At 41.0% G+C, this 15,536-nt stretch overlaps 2 protein-coding genes across 3 annotated transcripts; both read right to left on the bottom strand.

The window, feature by feature from the left end:
* Positions 1-185: 185 nt before the first annotated feature.
* LOC110060873 (uncharacterized) lies at positions 186-5,463 on the bottom strand. The gene is made up of 3 exons (XM_089298552.1): positions 5,027-5,463; positions 4,070-4,714; positions 186-3,721 (listed from the first exon to the last, which is right to left on the bottom strand). The coding sequence occupies exons 1-3, from the start codon at positions 5,295-5,297 to the stop codon at positions 2,571-2,573; spliced, it is 2,067 nt and encodes a 688-aa protein (XP_089154678.1). The 5' UTR covers positions 5,298-5,463; the 3' UTR covers positions 186-2,570.
* A 1,209-nt stretch (positions 5,464-6,672) lies between these two features.
* Positions 6,673-10,689, bottom strand: LOC110060501 (contactin-associated protein 1-like). 2 transcript variants are annotated; one of them, XM_089298554.1, is made up of 3 exons: positions 10,253-10,689; positions 9,177-9,812; positions 6,673-8,826 (listed from the first exon to the last, which is right to left on the bottom strand). In XM_089298554.1, exons 1-3 carry the CDS (start codon positions 10,527-10,529, stop codon positions 7,679-7,681), a joined length of 2,061 nt encoding a protein of 686 aa, XP_089154680.1. In that variant the 5' UTR covers positions 10,530-10,689; the 3' UTR covers positions 6,673-7,678. The 2 variants fall into 2 exon arrangements, with proteins under 2 accessions (XP_089154680.1, XP_089154681.1); XM_089298555.1 differs by lacking the exon at positions 10,253-10,689 and having other exon boundaries at positions 6,673-8,795; positions 9,177-9,250.
* Positions 10,690-15,536: the final 4,847 nt, after the last annotated feature.

The following is a 15,536-nucleotide window of genomic DNA, read 5'->3' as shown; positions in this document are numbered from 1 at the left end:
ACGCGTTTACGTCTCATTTAGTATGCAAAACGATGTCATGTGACGAAAACTTATTCGAGCATGACAAAGAAACAAGCAGTTCTGAAGTCAGAACGAAAATAGTGTACTTCAGGGATAAAAGTTCAATTCACGTCGCCTGAATCAATTATGGAAGGCCTTCCTTTCTTCTGTGGTTGAGGCTGAGATTTTTCATTGTCTTTGGAGAAGGAATTTAGAGGTGCATATCCTGTGTAATTCTGCGATCGATTTCTTTTGAGTTGTGAAACTCCCTCGAGTGCACGATTCCCAGTGGATAGTACGTTTTTTCCTTTTAAATACCGTTCAATGGCATGATTTTGAGGGAGTCCAGCTCGTTATCATCTCCGTTTCTTTTTGTGACCTCGGCGTAGGACTCAATACTCAGGAACTTATCAAGTTCTTTCGGCTACATTTGTTTTAAGATATTTCCAAGATGGCGGGACTGGCACGGGCTTCGCAAGACGTTCATTCATTCACTATTTTGTGCAGTGTGGCGTATTTTGACTATGTTTATTCACAGCGACAGAGTTTAGCTCTTTTGTTGCTTCGTTTGAAACTACCAGAAACCTGGAAACATCTACCTTCTTGAGATGGCTCTGAATTTGTTGTTGTGTGGTTTTCATTTTATGTTTTACTGGACTCCGTATCGTACGGATCTTGAGCAGATGTTGAAGAAAAATCGCCAAAATATTCATCAAAATGGACACTGAAAGCTGGAAACTTCCATTAAAGTAGGTCTTCAGCCTGAAGGAGCTCATAATCGTCATTCAGAAACTGTAATTAATTAAATTCGTCAATTTTTTTGGAAAAAAAGTACAATAACAACAAAGTTTTGGCAATAATAGTTGCAAAATTCTCCACAAAGTGGCCTTTTGCCTTTCATTTTCCTGAAATTTTATTGATTACTTTAAACTAATCTTGAAATCTGATTGGTTGTGTTGTTTTACTGTCCCATTTTCATTGGCTGAGAAAAAGATGCGATTTGGAGCAAAAAATAGTGCGATTCGTGAATAAATCGCACCACTTAGAGCCAATCAGATTGCAAGGATAACCAGTGATTTCAAAATGGATTTAATAAATCATGATATTATCACTAAAAACTGCTAGAAATGTATGACAATAAATTTGATATATCAAAAGTGATAGCAATGCTTGATATAATGATATTCTGCAATATCGCACCTCACTCTATCTTTTGCCCACCTCTCGCCATCTTTCGACATGCTATGTAAACGACTGAAAGACCGTTTACCTGTGAAACTGCCAATTTTTCCGGTTATTAGCGGAACAAGTGACAAGTGTATGATAATTACTGACCTCAAATGAATGAAAAAGATTGTGGACTCCCGATTTACGGGATAATTCAAACGATTTTAATGTAGTCGATTGGCTCTCAAAGACTGGCCTGTGAAATAGCCGCCTCTCCCCGGAAAAAAAATCGGAGAGAGACGTCCTCTCTCTCCGACTTTTTTTCCGGGGAGAGGCGGCTGTGACCCGCTTTACGGGATAATTCAAACGATTTTAGTCTAGTCGATCGGCTCTCAACAGTGACTTCCGGTAGAATTGGGCCGCTACCGCTCAGTTAATATTGGGAAGATGTAAACATTCAAAACAGTCGATTTATCTCTCACAGAATGACTTCTTGATCTCCTAACCTTAGTTTGATGTCAAATAAATCCATCTTTCATGACTAAAAGTTGAGTTTGACCAAAAAGAAGTCCGTTGTGCTTACATTTTGACGTAGCATGTCGAAAGTTTCAACGCGGGTAACACTGAAAGCGGGTGTAAAATATCATGACATAACTCCCTATGATTACATGCGTGTCTCAAGATACGAAAGCACCAAACTGAATAGACGCGAATGTGCTCGCATACGGCTCTTTGTATTTGTTACATATTGTAAAAGTCAGAGTGTATTGCCACTGAAAACCTTTCGAGACGAAATCCGATAGGAGATCGAGTAATATTGGTTTTCCGTGGACAAAAACCTAGTACCAGAATAATTTTAAGTATATTAAAAACCTTTTCGCATTTTCCAAAATTTAACGTTATAAATAGTAGCCTGAAATTACAGCAAAGACAATTTTCCCATGGAATCTCCAGAAAATAAATTTTAAAAATCCGAGAAATTGTACAACCACAAGTCAAATTTCAACATCAGTTTCATTTCACCAGTACTTTCAAGTGTTTCTTATGAAATTTGTTTTCGACATTTGATGTTGTTAGAAATGATTTCTTTGGAGAGGATATTTAATACAGTCACATAGAAGTTTGCAATACGGTGTAAGTAATCGTGGTGCAAAGATTTTGTCCACTTGTTTATAGTCGAACTTCTGGTGGATTCCTTCTTAAAAATATAACGACGATGATTATTTGGAACTTCACATAATTTAAAAAACTCACAGCATTACAGAATGATCAGTGACGATTTTTTAAAGCCATTCTATAGCATTTCAGTTTTCCCAACGAAAACAAATTATAACAAAAATGATTGTTACAAATACTGAGATTGCCATAACTTGGAGCATGAAAATTAAAGTGACGATGGTCAGTTACGCGATACCATAGCATTTCAGTTTTCCCAGTGTGTGGTAACCTTTGGCACTACCGTTTGTATCCCCAAACCTGAGCTGTTTAACTGGCAGATGTGTCTTGTCAGTAAGGAGACCGCTGTCTTCACGCCATACTTGGTCATTCTTATCACAGTTACAGCCATATCTGGGATCTGCACATGAGTTGGTCATCCCGCATACGCACTTACCACTGCCAGGTGATGCTCCACCCCAGTACGTCATCTTACTAGAATCACGTGACACCCACCAGGCATATGCTCCGTACCTATGAAGCATCACTGAATCATAGCACTCGTACTTGATAAACTGCTCACAGTGTGTTGAGACTCTGGTGAGACTCGCCAGCTGAGAGAGACTCGCTCCTGTGTAATGAATGTCACGTGAGTAACTACCACGACCGCTATACCCATTCACGTACGTTCTGCTCTCACTGTCGTGACTGATAACTGTCACGCCAACTCCATTCTTGTCACTCATGTCACAATAAACTGTAAATGGTGTCAGGCCTCCCGCGGCATCTGAGTCAATGGCGTAATTGCCGCTTACACTGCTGACGTATTTTCTTATTAAAGAGCAACTGGAAGGTGTAATAACTGGAGAATTGACATTGACTTTAGCTTCTATGGTTGTCAAAGCATTAGTCGCTCTACAGGTGTAAGATCCTTCGTCTGATTTCTTGATGTTCCTTATAAGCAGTGTTCCATTCTGTAGAACATTGGACTCTACAGGAAGTGAAAACTTACCATCCTTGGCCCAGGCGATTGTTGTTCTCAGGTCACTCTCGGCCACACATGGTAGATGAACACTTGAACCAAACGCAGAGGGCGTCACTTCAAGAGGAGGACGAACTTTGAATTTCAGGGGAGGAAATATCACGAGTTGAGCCGTGTCTGTTGCTGATCCCAGAATATTCTCCGCCTTACAAATGTATGTTCCACCGTCTTTTCTTGTCACACTGTGTATTGTCATGGTTCCATTCAAAACTTCAGTTCTGTTTTCAGCCAAACTACCAACTGACTTCGACCACGTGATACGGGGAAGCGGCTGAGCAGTCGCAGTGCAGGCGATGGTGACGTTTTGTTTTTCTTCAGCCATCAATCCATTCGATGAAAATAAAAGTTGAGGAGGAACTGTCGAGAAATGAAAAGTTATGATTATTCGGTCAAGGTATAGGTTATGTTACGTTTTTTGTCTCCGGTTTAGTATTCAAGAATGAGACTGACTAAAGTCTGACTTTAGAAAAAAAGGCTCAGTTGTTCAAAGTGTTGATAACGCTAACCAGTTGATAAATGGTGATCCAGTAGATAAATGTTGACAAAAGAATCTACGCTTCCACTAAGTAGCGATTTATCCGATAAATAACAGATATCCTCATATTATTTTTATTATCAATCTTAAGATTTATCTTTCCAATGTGCCTGTTAGACAGCATCAGATTCTGCCTCTAAACAGCCAAATCATAAAATAAATCTACTTACACTGAACATTTAATTTCGCCGAGGCATTGACTTCTCCCAGCAAATTCTCCGCTCTGCAGCTATAAACACCGTCGTCTCCAGGTCTAACGTCCTTCACAATCAGAGCACCACTGGACTCTACCACGTGACGAGCCACAGGAAGCAATGAATTCAGCTTAGACCACGTGACTTTTGGTGTTGGATTACCATCGGCTGTACATTTCAAGATGGCCGTCTGACTTTCATTGACTGTCATTCCAACAGGACCCTGCAGTAGAGATGGAGCCGAGATGGACTGGCCCGGGTCACCTTTGTCGCCTTTCATACCCGGCGGGCCTCTAGGTCCCACAGGACCGGGGTCTCCCGGAATTCCACCATCTCCCTTTATACCCATGGGTCCTTGACCTCCTATTGGTCCATGTTTACCGGGAGGTCCGTTCGAGCCGGGTCTCCCTGGGGGTCCGGGTCTCCCTCGAATTCCCGGTCTTCCTCGTTTTCCCGTATTCCCTTTTGGTCCTGCACGGCAGAGGGTGTGATCTTTAGCACAGACTTGGTTTTGCAGCAGACTAAGTTCTTGTTTGATCAACACTTGTACTTCAGAGGCTGTTAGGGTCCATTTCTGTTGTGATTCATCTCGTGAAGAACGTCTTTTTCTTGACAGCGTTTCTTGTTCATATGAAAAATGCAAATCATTTTAAAATCGTACACTCGAAGCCATATGGTATTCACCGGTTTTTGTGATGCAATAATCAGACAAGCTAGTGGACAAGAGATCTCCTTTTCTATCAGATTGGGTTTCAGCAATATGTCGTTAGCCTCCATATTTCGTATTCATTTGCGTTGGGAACAAAACAGTATCCCGTTCATTTTTTTCTAAATATCTTGAATCGAGAAAATCCCTGTCGATGGTGAAGACGACGCTCACCACAATAATTAAGGACTGAAGATTTTTAATGAGTTACATGGTATGAAACTTACCTTTGGTCGGTTGCCAATGGCGGCCTGAAACCTTAACTTGCCATTGTTCATAACTTTGTTGAACTTTTCGAAGGATTTCTGTCTCCATGTTATCACAGAATGTTACTGAGTGTGATATCAGTCGATGATGTTCTTGTATTCTGAATTCCACATGAATTAGCGCGATACAACACACAACAGACAACAGCAAGCCTGACCCGGAACACAAGCGGTCCAGTGTTTGTCTTCTGTTCGCCTGCTTCTCTTCGTTGTCTTGTTTTGATTGTTTCATTACTGCAACGGTAAAACAAACAAACTGATCGAGATATCAAACCGATACTGAGTCTGTTTTCCTTGCTTTTGAGCTGGTTACAGACCAGTTCACTGTGGGTTTTAATGGTGTATGTGAAGACGATAAAAAGCTTTTGATGTTTGAACTGATGAAAGTGTAACCTGAATCTTGATGTTGGCTGAATGAGATAAAAATAGCAGAACTTATCTACGCTTGTAATGGAGATTCAGTATCACAGGAAGTACCTATCATCATGTAATTAGACACATTTATAATCTGTTCCGTCATTCTAGGAGAACTTGAGACTTCTCGAATTTAGTATGTCTTTTTTGTCCATTTCCTGAAAGCCGGCCTTAATTCTTTGTCTTTCCGAAAATAATAACTGACAATTTTCTGGTACTCAAAACGACATTTTTATTAATCCGAAACAACGGGCATTATGAACGTCTCATAACACGATTAAAGTTCCAGGTGACAACCAGTCTTTAGAAAATCGGAGGGATTAAAGGGCTTCCTGACAGATACCTTACCAGGTGTTTAACGCCGGAAACGATCCGTTTGTATTCTTGGCTGCGTCAGTTTTAATTTTGCGCTTATAATGTTCATGTTTTCTATTTTTTCTAAAATCTGCGTGGAAAACTTGAGGAGGAGGAGGAGGAGGAGGAGGAAGAGTTTATAGGTTGTATATGCCATCGACATTTGTTTATTTTTTAATTGAGGGAAGCGGCCGGGAGGGGTAACTGTGTATGATAGGTATGAAGCTTATGTCACGTGGTCTCTCTATTGCTGATGTACGCTATTCATCTGAAAAGGAGTTATTTCCTTTACGTGCCCATCTTGTGGCTGGTTTGGTCACTTTTTTTTGCAACCGTGTCATGAGAATATCACAGTGCGAAGAAAAAAAGAGTGAGCTGATCTTAAGAATTAGACTGCCTCCGTACAAAGACCAAGTCAACCTAAACATCGGAAACCGGAGTAAATGATCCATTAATGTTTAGAACTCAGCTGACGTACAATGCAAAAGTGAACTACCCAAAAAACCTGATTGCTGCGCAATTCTGGATTATATGTGCTTAATATCAAGTGCCACCACTGATTACAGAGACTAGCTGTACTGTAATTATAAAACGGCTTACTGTATAGCTATACCGTCCGTCACTGAAAATTGCTCTTCATTTCGTCACGCATCATCTCGCTTCCTGTAAAGGGATTTCGTGTCATTCTTGTGGCCTATGTGTGCTCTCACAGGATGCCACTAGTTTCATGGGGAGAGGGGAAATAGATAGGGGAGTTCAGATCAAGGGAGGAGGTCCAAATCTTCTGGGAGCCTGCAACGAACGTTTCAAAGGCATCTACAACACGATAGACACACAAGCAAAGCATCAGCTACTTCTTTATTAACTTATAGGTTCTCGAAATAGTCGTGGGCAAAGCACGCTTACAGTTAAAAGCGCAAAAGCTTGTTTTTCAGCCATAATATGAGAACAGCACACCTTAACTTTTAATCTCACGGTGCACTCGCGCGTCCTTATTTCATAAGTTGCGGATATTTCAGGGATCACTCATCTTGAAAAAAATTTTTTTGCTTTAAGTTGATCTGTCGTATCTGTTTTGACATCAGTGGTTACCAGCTCTGCTTACAGGAAAATGATTTAAAATATCTTGACATAGCTCCTTGTGATTACACGCGTGTCTTAAGATAGGAAAACGCCAAACTGAATTAACCCGAATGTGCCTGTAGTTATGAAGGTTATTACTTTAACATACGTCACGATCTGCGCATCTTGAAAAGTTTAGCCTAAATTTTTCAAGTTCGTCGTTTGTAATCCTTTTAAATCTTTTCCATCCTTGTTCCTTGATAGTTTATTATTATCTCTTTGATGTTTTTCTATCTTAGCAAACGACTATTTTCAGGTTTCCTTCAGTTTCAAAGGTAATTTTGTCCATCATGACAAAAATAACTCATCGTGGTGCTGAACTATGGAATTCTCTTCCAAATCCGATGAAAACAGTACAGTCTCCTAAGTCATTTCGTAAATCTCTTTTTACATTCAGTCTCCACAATAGTGTAGTAATTTTCTTCTATCGTGAAATTTTGAAATTCTTTTAAGTAATTTGTTAGCACGGCTTTCTTGGAAACCAATACTTTGTAACTGAAGAGATACCGTGTTGAAATAAATTTTCTGTCTGTCTGTCAAACTCAAAATGGCGTGACTGAGCTCCTTTAAGTGACACAATTTTATGCTCTCGTATGGCTCTTTGTGTTTGTTACATATTAGAAAAGTCAGAATGCATTGCCACTGAAAAATAATAATTGCCATTTCCGAACTTCCCATGTATAACTTAAACAGCTTAAAGCAATATAAACTGATGAGGAGTTTTTACGCTATGCCATAGCATTTTAGTTTTCCCAGTGTGTGGTAACCTTGAGCAGGACCGCTTGCATCCCCAAACCTGAGCTGTTTAACTGGCAGATGTGTCTTGTCCGTGAGGAGGCCGCTGTCTTCACGCCATACAGCATCATTCTTATCACAGTTACAACCATATCCACCTGCACATGAGTTGGTCATCCCGCATGCGCACTTACCACTGCTAGGTGATGCTCCACCCCAGTACGTCATCTTACTAGAATCACGCGACACCCACCAGGCATATACTCTGTACCTAGTAAACATCACGGAGTAATAACACTCGTACTTGATAAACTGCTCACAGTGTGATGAGACTCTGGTGAGACTCGTCAGCTGAGAGAGACTCGCTGCTGTGTAACGAATGTTACGTGAATAAGTACCAGGGTTGACATACCCATTGCCATTCACATGCGTTCTGCTCTCACTGTCGTGACTTATGACTGTCACGCCAACTCCATTCTTGTCACTCATGTCACAATAAACTGTAAATGGTGCCAGGCCTCCCGAGCCATCCGGATCAATGACGTAATTACCGCTTACACTGCTGATGTATTTTCTTATCAAAGAACAAGAGGTCGCAATAATTGGAGAATTGACTTTGACTTTCGCTTCTATTGTTGTCAGCGCATTAGTCGCTCTGCATGTGTAAGATCCTTCGTGTGATTTCCCAACTTTCTGAATGTTCAATGTTTTATTCCGTAGAACCTTGGACCCTACGGGAAGTAAAGAGTTGCCTTCCTTAGTCCAATCGATTGTCGGTTTCAGATCACTCTCGGCCACACACGGCAGATGAATGCTGTAACCAATCACAGGTGTCACTTCCTGAGGAGGACGGACTCTAAACCGAAGACGAGAAAATATCACTACTAACGAAGTATCTGTTGCTGATCCCAGAAGATTGCCTGCCTTACAAATGTAAGTTCCACCGTCAATTCTTGTCACACTGTGTATTGTCAGGGTTCCATCCAACACTTCAGTTCTGTTTTCAGGTAAACTACCAACTGCTTTGGACCACGTGATGCTGGGAAGTGGCTGACCGGTGGCACTGCAGGCGATGGTGATGTTTTGTGTTTCTTGAGCCATCTTTCTATTGGATGACAATGAAAGTTGAGGAGCGACTGTCGAGAAATGGGAAAATTATGATTTATTCGGTATAGTTTTTGTTACATTTTTTGTCTCCGGTTTAGTACTCAAGGAAGAGACCAAGTCTGACTTTAGAGCAATAGGGTCAGTTGTTCAAAGGGTTGATAACGCTAACCACGTGATAAATCGTGATCCAGGAGATAAGCGTCGACGAAAGAAACCATGCTTCCACTGAGTGGCGATTTAGCGCCCGGTGTATAAAATATGATAAATGATATCCTGATGTTATTTTTATTATCACTGTAAACGTTTATCTTTCGAATGTGACTGTTCGACAGTTGTTTCTGCCTCTAAACAGCCAAATACATAAAATAAAGCTACTTACACTGCACAGTTAATTTCGCCGAGGCATTCACTTGTCCCAGCAAATTCTCCGCTCTGCAGCTATAAACACCGTCGTCTCCAGGTCTAACGTCCTTCACAATCAGAGCGCCACTGGACTTTACCACGTGACGACCAACGGGAAGCGATGAATTCAGTTTAGACCACGCGACTTTTGGTCTTGGATTACCATCGGCTGTACATTTCAAGATGGCCGTCTGACTTTCATTGACTGTCATTCCAACAGGACTCTGCAACAGAGATGGAGCCGAGATGGACTGGCCCGGGTCACCTTTGTCGCCTTTCATACCCGGCGGGCCTCTAGGTCCCGCGGGACCGGGGTCTCCCGGAATTCCAACATCCCCCTTTACACCCATGGGTCCTTGACTTCCTATTGGTCCATGTTTACCAGGAGGTCCGTTTGAGCCGGGTCTCCCTCGAGTTCCCGGTCTTCCTCGTCTTCCCGTGTTCCCTTTTGGTCCTTCACGACAGAGCGTGTCATCTTTAGCACAGACTTGGTTTTGCAGCAGACCAAGTTCTTGTTTGATCAACACTTGTACTTCAGAGGCTGTTAGGGTCGATTTTTGTTTTGAATCATCTGTTAAAGAGCGTCTTTTTCTTGAGAGGGTTTCTTGTTCACCTGGAAAATAAGAACTTTTTCAAATCGTACACTGTCATACAGTTGAGACCTACTATTTGGAACTCTCAAGGGAAACGAAAAATCGTTCGATATAGCGGGAGTTCGAAATAGTCGATGGTAAAAGAATGAAGGGCAAATCCAAGGGAAATGGTTATGAGTTCGAAATAACGGGGAATTCCCAATAACCGAGTTCAAATTAGCGTGGTAGAACTGTATAAGAATTTGGTATTCAACGGTTTCTGTGATCCAATAATCAGACAAGCTAGTAGAAAAATATGGGAAAAGAGATTTCCGCCTCTATTAGATTGGGTTTCAGCAACATACCGTAAGCCTCTTTATTTGGTGTTCATTTTTGTTGAGGACAAATTCTATTGGAAAAAAATATCTATGGTGGGTGAAGAGGACGCGCACCATAATAATTCAGGAGATATGAAACTTGCCTTTGGTCGGTTGCCAATGGCGGCCTGGAACCGTAAATTGCCATCGTTTATAATTTTGTCGCACTTTTCGAAGGATTTCTGTCTCCATGTTGTCACAGAATGTTACTGAGTGTAATATCAGTCGATGATGTTCTTGTATTCTGAATTCCACGTGAATAAGCGCGATACAACACACAACCGACAACAGCAAGCCCGACCCGGAAAACAAGCAGTCCAGTGTTTGTCTTCCGGACCTGTTCGTCTGCTTCTCTTCTTTGTCTTGTTTTAAATGTTTCATTACTGCAACTGTAAAACAAACAGACTGATCGAGATATCAAACCGATACTGAGGTTGTTTTTCTTGCTCTTGAGCTGCTTACAGACCAGTTCACTGTGGGTTTTCTTGGTGTAGCTTGGTGTACGTGCTTGAAGGCAATAGACTGCTATTGTTGTTAGACGTTCACTGATAAAAGTGTAACCTGAATCTTGATGTTAGCAGAAATAAGATAAAAATAGCTGGATTTGTCTGTGCTTGTAATGGAGATTCAGTATCACAGGAAGTACATTTCATCATCTTATTAAATGACAGTATTGGCGAACATGCTGTCAGCGCTTTCTCTAAATGCTTTAAAGTGCTGTTTCATGCGCTATCTGGAGTGCTTTTAATGCTCTATAGGCTATATTTTTAGGCTTGCACGTAGTATTTTTATCTGTTCGGTCATTCTAGGGAAACTCGAGTCTCCGAATTTATTAGGGCTTTTTTTTCTACAATAAAAACCCGCGAGTAAGAACCTGCATTTTCCCAAGTTAGGCTAAACGGGTTCTTACATAAATTGTATCTAAGGCCCAGTTCAGACGTCAAACGTTTCATGAGCCGAACCAGGAGCCATAATCGGGGACGGAGACCGTAAGTCTCGGGATTCGCGCGCACCCATGATATGGGACAATTTTTCTATTTTTAGAACAAATTGCGCCATCCTGACGTCATATATCCGCGCGGATTCACGCACATGTCAGGGGCTTTCGCGTGGATGTTGTCACGTTGCGTGATCAAATGGTGAGAGTTGAGAGATTCTCTTGCGTATTTTTCACAGCGATGGCAGGGAATAAGGCAGGGAATACAAACCAGGGCGCTTATATGTAGTTTTATGCTCTGAGCTAACGGAAAAGGTGGGTTTTTCAGGGTTGAAAACAAGACTTCAATCTCGCGCTGGGAATGAATAATAAGATCTGCTCACACCAGTCGTAAGCTTACGCGTATGCTTAAAAATATAGCAAGAAAACTCTCTACTCTGGTATCGAGTTAATTTGTGAGTTTCTCAGACAATTTTTAATCATAACCAAAACCTGTTTTGATGGTTTCTTATTGTCTCTGCTTGTTTGGTGAGTTTGCAAAAGTTTTTGAAAGGAAAGTCTGACACGTACAATTAGCTCATTTGGACAGTGCATGCTGCTCGTGCACTTTCAAGTCCGAGTCGGTGTTTTCATTTGTCAACAAATCTTGACAAAGATTTCTTTCGTTATCTTTTGTGCTGAGATGCTGCAACAAATTTCACGAATGCAAAAAGGCTACTTACATCATGTGTGTTTCTTCAACATAAGCATAGTGAAGTTTTACACTGCGAAAATGAAAATAGACAAGGAGTTTTGATAACTCGATCATGTAAATCGAAATTGTTATTCCAAGTTGATTAAAGAAAGCGTCATGGTAACTTCGCTGATTGTTTCTGCTTTATTCACATAATTTCAGCTTAGCTTTTAATATGGTGTCAAACATTTATCAATCTTAAACATATTTAAAAACTATAGAGCTATTGTTTGAGTTCGATGTACGCTTTCACACGAAAGTGCGGCGGAAGTACAATTTGTCATGTTTACCATAGGCGGCCCAAGCTCTCAATTTTATCCTTTTTTTTGTCCTTTTTATGCGAACGTTCAGGCTAACGTGACATATGGCATGTACTATTACATAACGACCGAATTTGACCACGCGAAACATGACTCTCGCCTTGCAGCATATGGAGGTGTTGTGTTACAACGGTTTGAATTTATAAAAGTTTGCATGGGAATGCAACGGCTTTGCTTGAAAAGCCAATTATTCTTATATTTTGTGAATAAAGTCCACTTACCCAGTTGCTGTGTTGTATTCTTTGTTGTTTGCCAGCTCCTCGGGCCGATCTAACGCGATTTCGGCGAGTTATCGTTCTGTGGGTTTCCACTAGTAGTGGAATACAACACAGCAACTGGGTAAGTAGACTTTATTCACAAAATATAAGAATAATTGGCTTTTCAAGCAAAGCCGTTGCATTCCCATACAAACCTTTATAAATTCAAACCGTTGTAACACAACACCTCCATATGCTGCAAGGCGAGAGTCATGTTTCGCGTGGTCAAATTCGGTCGTTATATAATAGTACATACCATATGTCACGTTAGCCTGAACGTTCGCATAAAAAGGACAAAAAAAGGATAAAGTTGAGAGCTTGGGCCGCCTGTGTGTTTACTGACTGTACAAAACACGCATCGGTGGGCGCTCTCATTCATCGAAAACAGAGAATTTACTGGATTTTTACACGAATAAAACTGAGCAGTATCTACGGACGTAAAGTTATTAAGCCTTGATGAAACATCAAGCGTTGCTTACAATTCAAGCGAAACTCAAACTAGCAATTATTTTGTTTTACTTTCCGGTCGCGATAGACTGACAAATTCCTCGCAAGCGTGTGGCAAGAGGAGCCAGGAAACTATGAAGTCCTGAAGCTCTGCTTTATCTAAATATATCCAGCTAGTTTTTTGCTGTGTAATGGAAAAGCTGTTAATCTTCAACATATGTGAAATTTAAAGTGGAGTAATGTACAGCTCATGTAAACGAAGCATCAGTCGGAACACAACTTGGTCAGCGATATATACAAGCTTACAGCGGAACATACCTAAATTCGACACTGTCTTACTTCACTCAAACTGGAGCAGCTTACGACGAAAATACTTAAGCAAAATTCCAACCGACGTAAACGCGTTGAGTTGCGGGGCAAAAGCATGAAACATTTCGGGAATTTCGGACGCCATTTCCCCCGCGCGACATCCGCAAAATCCTCGCAGCATGTACGCGCGTGTGCCGCATGTGATGGCGCAATTTGTTCTAAAAATAGAATTATTGTCCCATATCATGGGGACAACCCCAATACTTGAAATGGCGCGCGCTTACGGTCTCCGTCCCCGATTATGGCTCCTGGCCGAACTTAATTCGAATTTGGACCGACTCAAATTATTAAAAGTACACCCGTTGATTCGACTTAATTCGCCGGACTTATTTAGTTTGAACCAAATCACATCGAAATGTCAGCGATTTTCAGGCAAAGTGTAAACTGCTTGTAAAATACGTTATAATACTGTAATTTATGCATTAGGTTCGGTACATGAAAAGGTCGACGGCTGAATCAAAGCCGTTCCAAAGCCGAAATTCCCGGCTGAGCTAGCCGGGAAGAACGGCTCAGAGTTCCAAATTCAAATAGCCTTTCTCAATTGATTCAGACGCCGAACTTTTCATGTACTTAATTCAACGTATTAGGTTCGGCTTATGAAAAGTTCGGCGTCTGAACTGGGCCTGAGAAACATTTAGGCCGCTTAGGCCCAGTTCAGACGTCGAACTTTTCATGAGCCGAACTTAATTAGAATTTGGACCGTCCCAAATTATCAAAACTACACCTGTTGATTCAGACGTCGAACTTAATTCGCCGAACTTTATTTAGTTTAAACCAAATTACATCGAAAATGTCAGCGATTTTCAGGCAAAGTAAAAACTGCTTGTAAAATGCGTTATGATAATTTATACATTAGGTTCGGCTCATGAAAAGTTCGACGTCTGAATCAAAGCCGTTCCAAAGCCGAAATTTCTGGCTGAGCTAGGCGGGAAGAACGGCTGGGCCGTTCCAAATTCAAAAAGCCGTTCTTAACTGATTCAAACGCCGAACTTTTCATGTACTTAATTCAATTTATTTGGTTCGGCTCATGAAAAGTTCGACGTCTGAATCAAAGCCGTTCCAAAGCCGAAATTTCTGGCTGAGCTAGGCGGGAAGAACGGCTGGGCCGTTCCAAATTCAAAAAGCCGTTCTTAACTGATTCAAACGCCGAACTTTTCATGCACTTAATTCAATGTATTTGGTTCGGCTCATGAAAAGTTCGACGTCTGAATCAAAGCCGTTCCAAAGCCGAAATTTCTGGCTGAGCTAGGCGGGAAGAACGGCTGGGCCGTTCCAAATTCAAAAAGCCGTTCTTAACTGATTCAAACGCCGAACTTTTCATGTACTTAATTCAATGTATTTGGTTCGGCTCATGAAAAGTTCGACGTCTGAATCAAAGCTGTTCCAAAGCCGAAATTTCTGGCTGAGCTAGGCGGGAAGAACGGCTGGGCCGTTCCAAATTTAAAAAGCCGTTCTTAACTGATTCAAACGCCGAACTTTTCATGTACTTAATTCAATGTATTTGTGTTCGGCTCATGGAAAGTTCGGCGTCTGAACCGGGCCTTAGGTTCTCAAATGGGTTCTTATTTTCTTAAGAAAATAATTTTAGTTAAGCTGTCAAATTTAGTGGTTTTCAACCTATCCCTTACATAAAATTAGCATAAAAAGTATTTTATTTATGCAATAACGACTTTTATTGAAAAAAGAAGTGCTTACCACTCAAGTGGTCATGTGGAAGTCTTACCTTTGTACATAACATGATTCAGAAAATAAAAGCCTGTTTGAAATTTTAGGCTAAACAGGTTCTTGTACAGAGGGGGTCTAACTGGCAAATTTTAGCCTAGCAGCTTCTTAAAAGTTAAATCTTACTCGTGGGTGGCTACTGTATTTCCCAAAAATGGGGCTTAGGTCTTTGTCGTTCCGAAAATCATAGCTGACCATTTTCTGTTTTCGTTTTAATTAATCCGAAAACAACGAGCATTATAAATTTCTCATATCATGATTAAAGGTCCAGGTGACAGTTCTAGCTAATTCTCTTTAGAAAATCGGAGGGATCAAAGGTCTTCCTGTCAGATAACTTACCAGGTGTAGATTTCGGGCTTATAGTGAGTTTTAATTCTTGGGCTGACAATGTACATGTTTTCTGTGTTTTCTAAAATCTGCCGGGAAAATGTGTCGGAGTTTATAGGTTTTATATGCCATCGGCATTTGTCATTTGTCGGGAAGGGGTAGAAGTGTATCATTAGTATGAAGCTTATGTCACGTGGTCTCTCTATTGCTGATGTAATCTATACTCATCTGAAAAGGAGGTTATTTCGGCTTACGCGCTCATCCTGTGGCTGGTTT

The sequence above is a fragment of the Orbicella faveolata genome, unplaced genomic scaffold (genome assembly GCF_042242905.1).
Source record: "Orbicella faveolata isolate gen_17 unplaced genomic scaffold, um_ofav_v1 contig_3, whole genome shotgun sequence".
In the NCBI taxonomy this organism is placed as follows: domain Eukaryota; kingdom Metazoa; phylum Cnidaria; class Anthozoa; order Scleractinia; family Merulinidae; genus Orbicella; species Orbicella faveolata.
The sequence above is the reverse complement of the archived record's forward strand: the minus strand, read 5'-3'. Positions and strand labels throughout refer to the sequence as shown.

What these genes read in the sequence shown, in the direction of transcription:
- LOC110060873 (XM_089298552.1), bottom strand. Translation starts at nt 5,297, where the DNA reads ATGAAACAATCAAAACAAGACAACGAAGAGAAGCAGGCGAACAGAAGA. An exon ending in CCATTGGCAACCGACCAAAG is followed by an intron (nt 4,715 to 5,026) that starts GTAAGTTTCATA and finishes CATATGAACAAG; the next exon opens with AAACGCTGTCAAGAAAAAGA. An exon ending in GGCGAAATTAAATGTTCAGT is followed by an intron (nt 3,722 to 4,069) that starts GTAAGTAGATTT and finishes ATTTCTCGACAG; the next exon opens with TTCCTCCTCAACTTTTATTT.
- LOC110060501 (XM_089298554.1), bottom strand. Translation starts at nt 10,529, where the DNA reads ATGAAACATTTAAAACAAGACAAAGAAGAGAAGCAGACGAACAGGTCC. An exon ending in CCATTGGCAACCGACCAAAG is followed by an intron (nt 9,813 to 10,252) that starts GCAAGTTTCATA and finishes CTTATTTTCCAG; the next exon opens with GTGAACAAGAAACCCTCTCA. An exon ending in GGCGAAATTAACTGTGCAGT is followed by an intron (nt 8,827 to 9,176) that starts GTAAGTAGCTTT and finishes ATTTCTCGACAG; the next exon opens with TCGCTCCTCAACTTTCATTG.